General features: G+C 46.3%; 1 protein-coding gene across 4 annotated transcripts in view; it reads right to left on the bottom strand.

The window, feature by feature from the left end:
• Positions 1–13,277, bottom strand: part of LOC143157233 (mitogen-activated protein kinase kinase kinase 3-like) — an 86,914-nt gene that overhangs the window by 52,238 nt on the left and 21,399 nt on the right. For 3 of the 4 annotated variants that reach the window (XM_076331998.1, XM_076331999.1, XM_076332000.1), the window contains exon 2: positions 11,665–11,744. The exons of the other annotated variant lie outside the window; for it this stretch is intronic. In XM_076331998.1, coding sequence (XP_076188113.1) covers positions 11,665–11,668 — 4 coding nt within the window. In that variant the 5' untranslated portion in view covers positions 11,669–11,744. The remainder of the gene's footprint in view (positions 1–11,664; positions 11,745–13,277) is intronic. 4 annotated transcript variants of the gene reach the window in all.

The raw sequence follows: 13,277 nt of genomic DNA, 5'->3' as shown, positions 1-13,277 counted from the left end.
TCCCTTAATAGGAAACTCATTTCTTTCTTCTCTACTTCCCACCACCACCCCAATTTTGCACTTTTTCAATCTTCTTCCTGTGACAAAGCTCATTTGATCACGTTGCCAGCCCACCCAATTAAGGACCACTTCCACCCAAATATAATAGAGGTCTCAAAGATATTCATGTCCCAAAGGTTTGGAGGCGGGGGGAAATATCCACAGAAGAAGTCAGCCAAGAGCCCTCCCAGGAAGCAATGACAAGCAGAGCTACAGTGGACATGGGAAGGTTGGGTTTATACTTTTATTAAAGTACGCTGATCCATTTTGTCAGGATCTTATAACAACCAGAATACATTCTTCTCTCATCAAGTTTTCAGTTCTGTAAGACGTTAAGACTCACAAGTCCAAGGTACTACCAATGTGAATCTAGGGCATTCGGCACTTAGTAAAATCAACTATGAAGTGAAATCAAAAAGCTGCAAGATGACACATCTCTCTGCCCTTCAGATACCCGTTTCTGGTGCTGCTACATGGCTTCGGTTCCTGCGTGCATGCAGGAGAGAGGAACTTGGAGTTTCAATCTTACTACAGCAGGCTCACTGCTGAACGAGAAGGGGAAAAAAAAAAGGCAGGGGAGAAATAGTGAGCCTGAAGGTCAACACGGACCACCCAAAACAATTCAACAGTCAGGAGAGAAAGCAAAAGAAGAAGGGACAAAGGAATAATTTAGCTGTGTTCAGATGGTCTAGACAGTGCTGTTATTGTTGGCTTCACTAATAGGTCATTACTAAGAGGCAGCTTACGGTAGTTCCATGAAGCTGCTTCCATCAACACTGAAAAAAAAAAAAAAAAACCACCAGCTGGATGAAGCACACAGAAAAGCCTGCAGAAGTAAAACAAAGACTTGTAAAACACGGCAAGTTCTGATTTCGGCCTCTCTCACACACCAGGCAGAGCTGGGGCTGGGAAAAGTTGGGGAAAAATCCTGGGTGTTGCAGAAGGGAAGAATATTGTCCTCTGAGTCATTACTGAGCAAGGCTGGAGCGTGTAGCTAAGGGGCCGCATGCTGTCATATACACTTCCGCTTGGATCCAACGTAAAACCACAGATGTGACCACTTGTGGTCACTAAAGATCCCACTGTGCTTTTCGCAACTGTGATGCTGATAGCCCGGCTCAGCCATTGTGCCTGTGTAAATTCCAGCAGCACCCTCCATCGCTAGCATCCACCTCTCTGGAAGGTGATGCAACTGCTGGGGATATCCCCAGGCAGAGGGAAGAGTTCTGTGAAGGCTGAGAGGGGATGAGGAGAGGATGGGAAGCCTCACAGAAACATTGTCGCCTTCAGTAAAAGCCCTTTCAAAAGGCAAGACTTGGAACATATAGTGAAAAAAAAATACTGAAATGTAATAAAATATAGTGAAAAGAAATACGGAACCACATGACTATGACATTGACAATCTTAACTTTGGCCTACAAAGGACATCAGCCTTTCATTTTTTCTGGTTTTGGAAAACATACATTTATTTGATTAACTGTTATACGACATTTATCATTTACCAAAGAGAATCCTCAACTGAAAGCCAAAACTCGCCACCTAAGTATCACTCAGTACCTGCAAAGGCCTGTCTCTGTCCTGATGAACTTTCAGCTAAACTGTCAGGTGGAAGGAGAGATGAGCTGGGTTTTAGGTTTCATTTTATGGACAGCAATCTAAGACAGACAGAAGTCTTGCTCAAGACTACACAAGTCTGAAGCCAGAGCTAAATACGTTAACAGAGCTTAAATTCAGAAAGGACTTAGCTTGTATCTAGCCTTCCTGGCTGTATACAAAGGCCACAGAAATTCATTCATCAGCCTCTACATCATGATCTTGATCCAGAATCACACAAAACAGTCTCTTTCAGAAAGCTGCCCAGAAAGTCTCAGTTTGAAGAGCTCACGCATTTATTCCAATAACCTCTCTGTAACAAATCTCCCTCTAAATTCTAGTTTGAGTATAGCTCGCTTTGTATTGTACTCATTAGGTCTTGCCATCGCTATATCTTGGAGACCCCTCTATTAACAGAAATCCCCCCCCCCATCTTCTGCAGGTATTCACAGACTGCAATCGCATCCCCTTTTAGCCCTTCTTCATTTAACTAAATGGAAACATATAGCTTCTTACATTAGAGTAATCCTTAATTCATTCCTACAGCTCTTTCTAGTTGTCTTCTTTTTATTTATTTTCTTTATGAAGAGCAGAGCAAATGTCAGAGTAGCATATAACGTTCAATGGCCGCAACACCTTTTCATTTCTATTTGCAGTGTGAGCATGGGGTAACAGCAAACTTGGCCCATGCGTTACAGTGAAAGTTCACGTCTACTGGACCAACGGCAACTTGGGCTGCCCACTGCCTTCGTTAGGAGGTCAATGTCATACCAGTCCTGGGTTTGCTTTCCTGGACCAGGGAACTAGACAACACTGGACAACACTAACCAATGTGAATGCAAGTGTCGAAGAACTTGCTTGTGAAGACAAGCAAAAGCCAGAGGGAAAATAAGCTTGGAGATGAAGAGAAACCCAGGACTTTTGGGTTTCTTCAGCACCTGCAGACACCGTCAATAGACATGTACTGCCACCAGGATTCAGGCCATGCACAAAATACCAGGGGCAGAGGTACCAAGACAGCATGGACTCAATGATCTTAACGGTCTTTTCCAACCCAAATGATTCTATGATTCTAAATAGCAGAAGGGATCAATTAGTAAGTAAACACTGTCACAGTGACTGTCACAGTCAATAATAGGAAGGAGACTGGTGAGTCAAGAGCCTGACTTGGACCACAAACAAAAGCCCCTAAGCAAGTGAAGAAGGGACCCAGACACTCTCACAGGCAGCTAAAATACTGTTTTGTAACTCACCCCCCCTTAGAAGGGCTGTCTGTGAATGAAAGGCGGCAAAACAGATTGCTGCATGCATCCATCTAGTGACAGAGACGCAGATAAACCTCCATGTAAATTAAACCCACATGCACAAATCATTTTGCCACTGTCTGGAGCAGTGTTCAGTATCTGATAAAGAGAAAAATTACCCAGTTACGCTCCCCCAGTCCAGATTACTGTGCGCTGCAGCAGACACACCAGTGGAGCACGTTCCTTTTGCAGGTCAGCAAAGGCTCGCCGACAGCTGGATTCTGCTGTCGTTCACCCTCCTGCAACCCCACCCAAGGGATGGCAAGGTCACCCCTGTGTATGACTCGAGGGCAGGGCACAGCTCAGCAGGTCACACAGAGCAATTATACATGAGGAAGTGAGGAAAGACCCTTCTGATATGCAGGATTTCTTGGCAGGAGTTTGCTCGCTGACGTCTTAAGCTTGGGACACACAAATTCACATAGATAACTAATGCTGTGAGGTGCTGGGGTTTCTTGAAAGCATGTTGCTCCTTATCAAGGAGTTATGATGCTAAAGGGTGCACCATGTAATAAGTATAGAAGATTATTAATACTTTACCTGATAAATCAATGGTAAATGTTTGCTCTCCATAAATTACATCATTTTGGATTTTGAATTTTGCATTTATAGCACAACTAGTAACTGCTTTGTGAAAAGAAACAAAACCAAACCCGTCAGAGGCTTTTGACAGCTACAGACATCCATCACGCCAAATGCCCAATAAAACATCTGTGGTTTTAAGGTACAGTTATACTATCTCACAGACTGTTTTCTCAGGGATAAAGCTCATTTTGAGAGTTCCTGCCTCCTATTCCCCCTCTACCCCATGGTATCCCTCAGGTATATAACCCATATAACTACTGGTAAAATTGCACAGTCAACAGATCAGAGAACCTGTTTGGATCAAAAACAACCCCTCCCTTTACATCCCCTTGCAAAAGGGGACAGAAATTAGTGCTCAGGAATGGGCTTGAGGGGAAGGCAAAAATCTGTTTAAAAAAGCTAAACCAATTATTTTTTAAAAGATAATTGGTAAAACCGTATATCACATATATAATTAATTCTTATCACCACAACAACAGGGCCCAACCAGTCCCCAAAATAATCATATACACAAATAAGCAAACGCCTCCAATGTAATGTTAAGTGATTGGGCTCTTAACATGTCTAAGAGCACTGAGAAAACAGCAAAAGAGAATAAACTAGCAAATAAATATGTTATATCATGATGTATTGCGATACGGTATGTGCAATAACAAAGAACTTCAGCTGCCCTCTGAATTTCCCCAGGGAAAACAAAAAGCTAAGGTAACACTACTGGGAATTCACCTCAGTTTAGGTAAGACGAGAGTGACGACCTTATAACACTGAGTGATCGGTACCTTGCAAACACCAAAACCAAAACCTTTCCAGGGCATTGAATGGCAAGTTTTATCACTTACGAAAAAGTTTCAGTGGCTCATCCACAAGTCATACAAGAAATTTCTCTTGACGAACGCGAAGGGCTGTGGCACGACACTGATGTGCCTTTGTCCTAGAGATTTACCAGGGACTTTTGCAATGGAAAAGGACTCAGGATCCAAAAGGTGTTTTGTTTAGCTCAGCAGGGAGGGAGAGAAGGGTTACGTCTGCGGTTCATTACAACCCTCTGCTCCCAAAATAGCCATCCCTCTGACAGCGCCGTGCACAGTAAAATTCCATGGGATCAGAGCCGCTGGCAGAGCTTTCCCATGCTCTGCAACACACCGCCCTCCTCCACAGCCCCATCCCCGTGCACACTCGTCACCACATGTCCCCCATACATCCCCGCACACGCGGAGGACAGCAAAGCCCAGCTAAGAAGCCATTTCCCCCCCCAGATACAGCCCGTGCGACATCCCAACAGCCAGATTTGGTTAGGGCAAAGCAGCTGGGGGACCGGGGCATGTAAACTCTCTGGCGTTGCAGGATGAGGAGAGCTGCTCGGAGGCTGCACTGTGGCGGGTGTCCGAGCTGGACAGCTCGGAGATGGGCAAAAATCTTTGCCCTTGTAGGGTTTATCCCGTGGCTTTCAGATAAAGGCTCGGGCACAAAAGCCAGCCTCCTCCCTCCTTCTCACAGCCCCCCTCCTCCAGCAGCACAGTCCCACTGGGCTCTGTAACAACTGTGGGGGTCCAGCCATGGCACCCCGCACTCTTCAACCATCCTCGGCTAATGGGGCAAACAACTGGGTTAAAATTGGGTGGCATTTGGTGGTGGTGGGAAGATTTGCCGAAGAGGGCAGAATTGGGAAAAACAGGTGCTGCCCCTCATATCCAGCCAGCGACTTGGATCCTGGAGCAGGAGATGTGATGGTTCAATAATAAAAAACACACCAGCTTTTAGTGATATAAAGGGTTTCAGTGCTTCCTCAGCACTTGCTGACTGACCCCGCACCCTGTCACCACAGGGCGGTGAGGCTTAGCCCAGGCCCAGCTACCGTGACACCCCTGGCTGCAGCGGGGTACAGAGGCCCAGCCGCATCCCCAGGCCATGAGGGACAGGACGGGACCCTGGTGTGATAGTCATACCCACCATCTCTCTAAGACGACACTCTTCAAACTCTTCTCCAGCCCCCAGCAGGCATAATTTTGCCGCCAAAAGGGTGGCAGCGTGGCGCCTAGCCCTGAATCAGCCCCCAGCACCGAGCACACCACGCAGGGCTGGGACCCACAAGAGGAGTTCTGACGAGCTCTACGCTCCTTAGACTGTTTTTGTCTTTAGTCAGCTAAGCGAGACCAGCACCCAAGCCCTGCCCTGTGACCTTCCACAGCCAATTGCCAGCTTGCCATCTGCTTTGTCCATGCCACCTCGCGGGACCCCGGCCAGCTCCCCTACCCCCTGGGCTGCTCCCTATGAGGAGAGCAGACGATGCCACCCCATTTTGGGGGAGGAATTTGGCCATACCCACACACGCAGTGCTAAAGCATGGGCCGTGACATATTTTGTTGGCTACCACAGGTGTAACTGGGTAAGCTGCTTTGCCTCTAAGTGCCTCTAAACTTGGCTGTGAAGCAGGGACCATAACGCAGACCGTGTTTGCAAACCCATTTGAGGCGCACAGGGAACGACAAAAGTGCACCTCAGTCCCCTGCTACCAAAGCTCATAAAGAGATCTAAAGCATGGCAGAGATTAAATAAGCAAGTCTCTGTTCGCCAAAGAGCAAGTATTTACCCTATGGAGCACCAAAGAGAAACTTAACCTAGCCCTGACCGTTCCAGCTGCCAAAGGCTTCCCAGCCCTGAACTGGCTCCTGCACTGGGTGGCTCCCACTTGCAGCCCTGGGCAAGACGGGAGGCAGAGACAGGAATACAGCAGTGAGAGTCACGGCTTTCCTATAAAAGCACAGAGTGCTGCGAGATAAGCCATGCTAAATCTCTGCCTCTTGGACAAACCCGTTGTTTCTCATTTGCTTTTGCACATTAAAGTTTGTCTAGGAGAGCTGCAAGCAGGGGCTAGACCCTTAAAAAGCAAAATTAACCACAACTAAGAAAATTTTGTATGCCCATAGCTCTACTGAGCATTAAAAAAAAAAAAAATATAGAGGGGCTGTTTTGTTTTATGGCACGATGCTTCTTCTCCCACAGCATCTGCCTGCAGAACTCCTCAGCACTTCACAGGTACGAGGTACTGGTTTCTCTCTCTCATCCCACAACAGACTTTCACAGCTTTTTTGCTAACCCTGCCCTTTGCTCCACAGACACTAGCTACCTTTTCCTTTAATGGATTAACATAATTAAATTAAACTTGGGGCAATTTTTCCAGCCTGTTTTCCTGCTAAGCTTAAAATTTGCTCCTTCTGAAGAAGGGCTTATGCACCTAAAAGGCAGCCTATTTTTTTTCCATCTCTAGCAGTTTGGTCTAATAAAAGTTATTACTTCTCCCCCCAATCCGTACCTCTCTTGAGCACACTTGAAAGGAGAAAAATGTTTACCCAGCGAGAAACATAGCTGGCAAGTTATTTCCCCTGACTGCCTCCGATACCTTTGAAGGTTATTTGCAGGCTCATAAAGACCTCTTTCTCCCTCCCAGCCCAGCTACTTCCAATGCTCAAAGCCGCAGCCCAGAGCCCGTGAACTCCTAATCTGTTACTGCAGCAATGGCTGCAACGTCCCAAATACGGCAATACAGGTCCGGTCCCGCATTCCCCAGGTGCCCCAAGCGCCTGGTGTGACCCTAAACAGGAGCCCTGGGTGCAATGGGCACAGTGCCAGGAAAGGGAGAAGGAGACACGGACACCTCTTAACTTGGACACCTCTCGCAAATAACAAAACCTGAGCTAGAGAGCCTGATGTGCCTTATTGTAAGATAAACTGCTGCAATTCAACCTGAATTTTTTTTTTTTAATAGCTCTCTGCATGCAAAGAGCAAGCGAAGAGCAAAGAGCAAGTGAAGAGCAAAACCATTGCCTTGGATCGAGGAATGAGGAAAACAAGGCATGGGAGAGCTGAGACATCAATGCGGGCGTGCATGGGGATAGGGAGAGTTGGTCTGTTCTCCCCCCACCAACTGGCGCAGTTCTTTCCGTCTCAACAGCCCCCAAAAAAACACTGAATTGGGTTAAATGGCCAGACCATGGCTGTGCAAACAGGCCCCCTCCTCCTTCAGCAAGCTGCTGTGCCTTCTGCCACCCCAGCCTGCAGTCATCTTCTCCAAACACACCCACTCTGTCAAGGCAATACTGTAAATAAGCATCGTTCTCCCACCTCCTGCACCTCAGATTCCTTTCTGCTGAAGCAAAAGTCACACTTGCTTACAGAGAAGTACTGAAGACCTAAACCTTTGAGTTATATGTACATACACTGAACAGACTAGATAAGTGTTCCTGGAGTTTTTATCATCAGAAACACACATGCACACACACAGCATTTCATAACCAGAATTAAGAATATTTAAATCATTCTTAAACAAAAAGAAAAGAGTTAGGCAATAAACATGCTGGTGCTTTTTGTACCAACTTCTGCAGCTTTTTATTATAACTTTTACTGTGGTATTGTATTTAAACACAGTAATTTTTAACTGCCATTGACCATGGTCCTTCCACTGTGTTGTATTGGAGATGTGGACATCTTTAGAAGTGTCATATGCACTCGCTGGTGCACAGATACATTTTGATCAAATTATAAAGAGGTCTTGGACCCTTGTGGAGAGGTGGCAGATGGAAGTGGACTGCGAGCTGGAGGAATTGCTCTGTGCCAGGAGTGAGAGGTGGGACATCCTGCTTTAAGACACATATTCTCCACTCCAATTTTTCTCCCATTATCAAGGCTGAGAAAACCCATGTGAGAGGCACATGTCACTTGGACTCTTTGAGGCCTGAAAAGAATGGCAACCCAACAACCGTGTTAAAAATGAGTTCGTTATTCTTCCAACCAGCAGGAATTACAGTACCAAACTGACAGCAGATAACCACTTCAGGCCCTGGCACCGTTTTGAATGATCACTGTCCAGAGAGGTGTATGTGTTGGGACCAGCCTTCCTGAAGATGTCTCTCTCAGACCCACGCTCAGTCATCTTACCCCACTTCACCTCCATACCCAAGACCTGATGCACTCAGGAAACATGATCACCTTCTGAAGCAGTGACTGAACACCTACAGCATGACCACAGCTCTCCCTCCAGAAATCACAAAGTCCTTCCAACGCCATTTCCACCTACAAACCATCCCACTGTTCTCACCACCTTCCTCTTCCATACAAATAAAAAGTCAAATGCTTCAGTACAAATACAACTGTTACACATCTGGAGTAAACTGTCCCAGGGCAACACTAAATGGGAGCCCAAGTGGTTTATTGAAGACCAAAGCGTGAAGCAAAACCAGAACAATTCTGTCCCAAGATCCTATGCTGTATCCAGTTGCTCTTCTCTCTGAAATTAAGCCCTCTCATCTATCCTGCAGAGAGATGTCCAGGTCCTTCACAGAGAGCACTAAGAGAACAAGTGTCAAGTGTCATGGTCATGGCTGCATCTACACATCATAAGACCACCCAGCGCCAAGGACCTCTGCTTAGGCTGGCCCCACGCTGGCACATGTAGAGATACTGTCTTGGACCTGCAACAGTAGAGCAACCTACCTGCAGCACCGGGATGCCACGACTGCAGAGGGCTAGTCCAAGCACTGCTGCACCACATGACAACCAAACTGCTATGTCAGAGGTGCAGCCCACGGAGATGCCAGAAGGCCCCACTTCCCATCTTGTGGTCTCCATACAAGGTCATGCAGCTTCCCTAGAACATGTCCGGCAGTGAGCAGTCCTATGCTGAACTCTGAGACACTGAGCAGACTATAAAAAGGATTCTAGGAAGAAAGGTAGACCTGGAATGGACCTTCAGAGATCACTTCATCCAACACACCTCCTCTGTGGTCTACCAGAAGGGAATAAATGGTATGACTGCAAATTCCCTGCTCTTCCCTTGAAAACGCTCCCCCATCCCAATACATAGAGGAGACAAACACACATATAAAAGGAGGGGGGGAAGTGAAACTAATAAAACCTCAAAATTTAGCCTAATTTTTTGTGCGTCAGCAAAGCTGTTGCAACAATCCTTTAACTAACAAACACCACTGGGTAACACTGATCAAGATACACATCACTTCATCCGTCTCACCCCAACAGTCAAGCCAGAGACCAGACTCAGGACCGCACCATGATCCTTTCTGAATGCAGCCTGGCAGATCTAACCAGCCCTTACACAGGCATTGATGCTATGTCAGTGACGAGCCATAGCAATGCTCCAAGCAATGACACTTGGGGAAGGGGACATGCACAGCACCTTCCACCCACACACAAGTGTAAGCAGAACTGCAAATCTGCACAACACTCCTACCAATTCAGCTCACCTTCCCAAAAAAACAGTCACGGTGCCTTGCAAAAGGGTGCTCTCTTCACTACAGTATTCCCACAATCACTGCTTCCCCAGTGCATCCACATTATGTTTACAGCTGACAGTTTGAAGGCACCTTGAGCAGTTTGTATCAACCGCACTCTCTGTAACTTTCCTTCTTTAAAAAAAAAAAAAAATTGCATTGACAAAGGAGTGGCTTTCACCTTCAAAATGAAAGCGTTTCTAAAAAATTTTGGGGTTTTTCACCAGGGATTTTAAACTGAAATTTGTCATTCTTTATATTGAAGAAACAGGTCTGGACTTTCTATTCCCTTCCTTTTTTTTTTTTTCCACTTGGCTTTAAATTAGTCCTCTCCCCACAAAATCTCTCTTCTAGGTAACAGAGAAAGAGCAAAAAACCAGAGAGGTAAAGCCGGGATGTGGTAAACACCGCTTTTCTCCCTTCTCCATGGGGGAGGGCAAACAGTTAAGGCGTGGCAGTGGCTTCACGTTTTTCATTTTTTAAATTAAAACCACTATCAAACTCTGAATCACTTTTCTACCAGGTTTGCAAGGACAATCCCTAGATTTACTGATATTCCCCCCCCCCCCCCCCCCCTTGTTTTTTTTAAGCACCATTTCAACCAGCCCTGAAAAGTTTTGGGTGAACTTGCGTAAATGCTGCAAATGTAAAAGCGAAGCGCTCAGCTTCAACCAGGACTCCTCTGTGATCTCTTCCCCTTTCTTGGGTCACCAGGTCAGGAAGCCATTTCAGGAGATGAATTTAGGCTCCTCTGTAACCTGCCTCTTCTGGTGAGGAAAACAGGACACGTGTTAATCGAGACTGACACCCATGGGAGGTAGAACCTGGCCTTGTTCTTCAATCTGCTGAGCTTTCTCTTTTCAGCAAGATTAAAGAAAAGGAGCAGAAACCCCTGCAGTTGCTGGAACTGCTACTGGCTGGCAAAATGTCTTGTAGACCACTTTGGAATTGTTTTTGTGGTCAATATTCATTCTGCAAAGAGCTTCCTCATACTTTGCCGTGCTCATAAATGCATGAAATGCTGGCTGAATCCCAAACGCAGCAGTGCTGCTGTCGGTAAGGCATGCGTCTCCTCCTGTCAAGCCCTTTAGCGGGGATGGGAAGACACCAGGCAATCCCTCCAGCTGTGTCCCACCTGTGCGACAGGTTGCAAGCACAGCAGCAGAGCACGGACATTTTCCTGCAAGTAAAGTATGATTTTGCAAGAGTAATGTGATAAGTTTGATGGCCAATGGCATGAGAAGCTGAAGGAGGCTGGGGCTCCCACACTCATCTCCTGCTCATGTGAGACAACACCACCAATCTGATTATTCACGTGCTAAAACTGAGAGAGTCCAGCACTTCCAAGTGGTCCCAATTTCTGACATAACAAGTTTCCTTTAGCAGCAGAGATAAAGATCATTATGTACCTCCAGAGCTACAAATAATTTCCACTTTTTTAAAAACAAAAGTCTCCCTCAGCACCACAGAGCATCTGATACACAACTATTCCAGTGGAAGAGGGAGAAGGTGCAAGTAATCCAGGTCACCAATTAGAAAAGCAGTATACTCAGGCTCTGTTTGAAACGGAAGCTTCCTTGGGAGAAGAGATACAGGGAATGAAGATGCTTTGCCCAGAAATACAAGGCAGACTTGGGAAGAGGCTCCACCTAGAACGTGACCCACCAGATCACACTGATGGTAAGAAGAAAATTTGTCCAATTTTGACACCACTGGAAGGCAAAAAAAATTAGAAAGCAATGTAATATTCAGCCAGACCATCTTGGCAACGTCTCCCACTCTGTTGTCATGCTTGGTAGCCCCAACCAAAATTAGCAGGCTGCAGAAAATTAATTGCTTCAGGAGAATCCAGTTCTTACCCATCTTTCCATCTACATCAGGCCTCCATTCCACTGGTCCCAGACACTTGTACCTTATCCTCCACTCTCAAGCATCCACCCTGTAATAACAAACATACACAGAGTTTACAGATGAATTTTGACATGTCAGAGACAGAGACTGAGCAGGACCACCCTTCACAAAGCATTTCCCCACCATCACCTGGGCTGGAAGAAAGAGGAGAATCATTTAGTTCAGAATTGAGACCAGCAGTCTGCCCTCCTCTACACACCCTAAAGGTAACACACTACAAACCTGGTACCTTTTTGTTTTTAAAATCTTGGAGTAACCACCTTATACTTGTGCCACAGGTCTCCTTTTGTTAAAAGCAGACCATCTTTAATACATTACACCTTTAATGTATTTTTACATTATTTAATTTAACCTTAAAGCGATACCATCTTTAACGCATTACATTTTGCGGCATCCCTATGAAATAACACTCATATGGGGAACAGACCGACAGCAGGACATGGAAAGCCAGTCCCAGAGGCAGCCTGTATCAAAGCAGAAACCTAAATTTAGGCCTTCCAAATTCCAGCCAAGGTTCCTCAAGGCTGGACCAGCCTTCCTCTGACCGCATGGGAAAAAAAAACCCTGAGTCTGGGCAGTTCTCAGCAGCAACGTATGCCCCATACATCCCTCTTGGCAGGCCGTGCCCCTGCAGCCCTTCCAGAGTCCCTGCCTGTTGCCAAGTGCGACTCATGGCTATCCACTTATTTGCCCAAAACCGATGCAGGAGGGGGTTCAGTTACCTGGCATGCTGCATTTAGCCAAAGCTCTGTGCCCAGCAAAGGTGTGGGGTTTTCTGCTCACCAAGAAACTTAGAGTGTAAACCTGAGCCTGCTGGAGTCAGTCCTGCTCACTAGTGGAAGACCTCATTTTAGACTGAACGAGGGTGTAACCCACCTCAAGATGGGCACCTTTTAAGCAACGTGATAGAAGTGATCAGCAAAGACCAGTCCGCTTTAGCTGTCTGATTAAGCACAGAGATTTCTTGGCCATAAACCTGTGTGATAGCACAAGTAAATGGAGAGACATCTCAAGTACTTCATCTGACTTGTACAGAGAGAGGAAGACATTCCTGTGCTGCAGCCACTTCGCCCCAAAGACAATGACAGCTGTGTGCGCCAGGGCGGACACAAATTCTGCAGTGTTACGCATCACGGATTGGGCAGAAGCAGCAGAAAAAGGCACTATGAAAATCTCCAAGCTCAGTCAAATCAATTTAAACACAATAAAAAAAAAAATCTGAAGGGAACCAGGAATGATCGCAAGCGTGGATTAAAATGATTTTCTGTAACTCTGGCGCCTGGGTGCTGGCAAGCAGCAGGATATTTATCCAGCCTATTTTGAGAGAGACGAGCAGGAAGGGAAAGCGATAAGAAAGCAGCAGAGGCGGAGACGTACATGTGCCCTGAAGTACGTTGTTCCTTTTACTGCTGCAGCTTCCTCTCGGGACAGCACCATTTAGCCTAAGAGCCCACGGCCGCCGGGGACTCTGCTCTGTCTGTTTTCAAGACAAAGGAGGAGGCAAGGAAGTAACTAACAGGCTTGGAAAGGTTTAAAATCCTATCTTGAGAAGGAACCGGTC

The sequence above is a fragment of the Aptenodytes patagonicus genome, chromosome 2, assembly GCF_965638725.1.
Source record: "Aptenodytes patagonicus chromosome 2, bAptPat1.pri.cur, whole genome shotgun sequence".
In the NCBI taxonomy this organism is placed as follows: Eukaryota; Metazoa; Chordata; class Aves; order Sphenisciformes; family Spheniscidae; genus Aptenodytes; species Aptenodytes patagonicus.
This window is presented reverse-complemented; position numbering and strand designations above follow the sequence as displayed.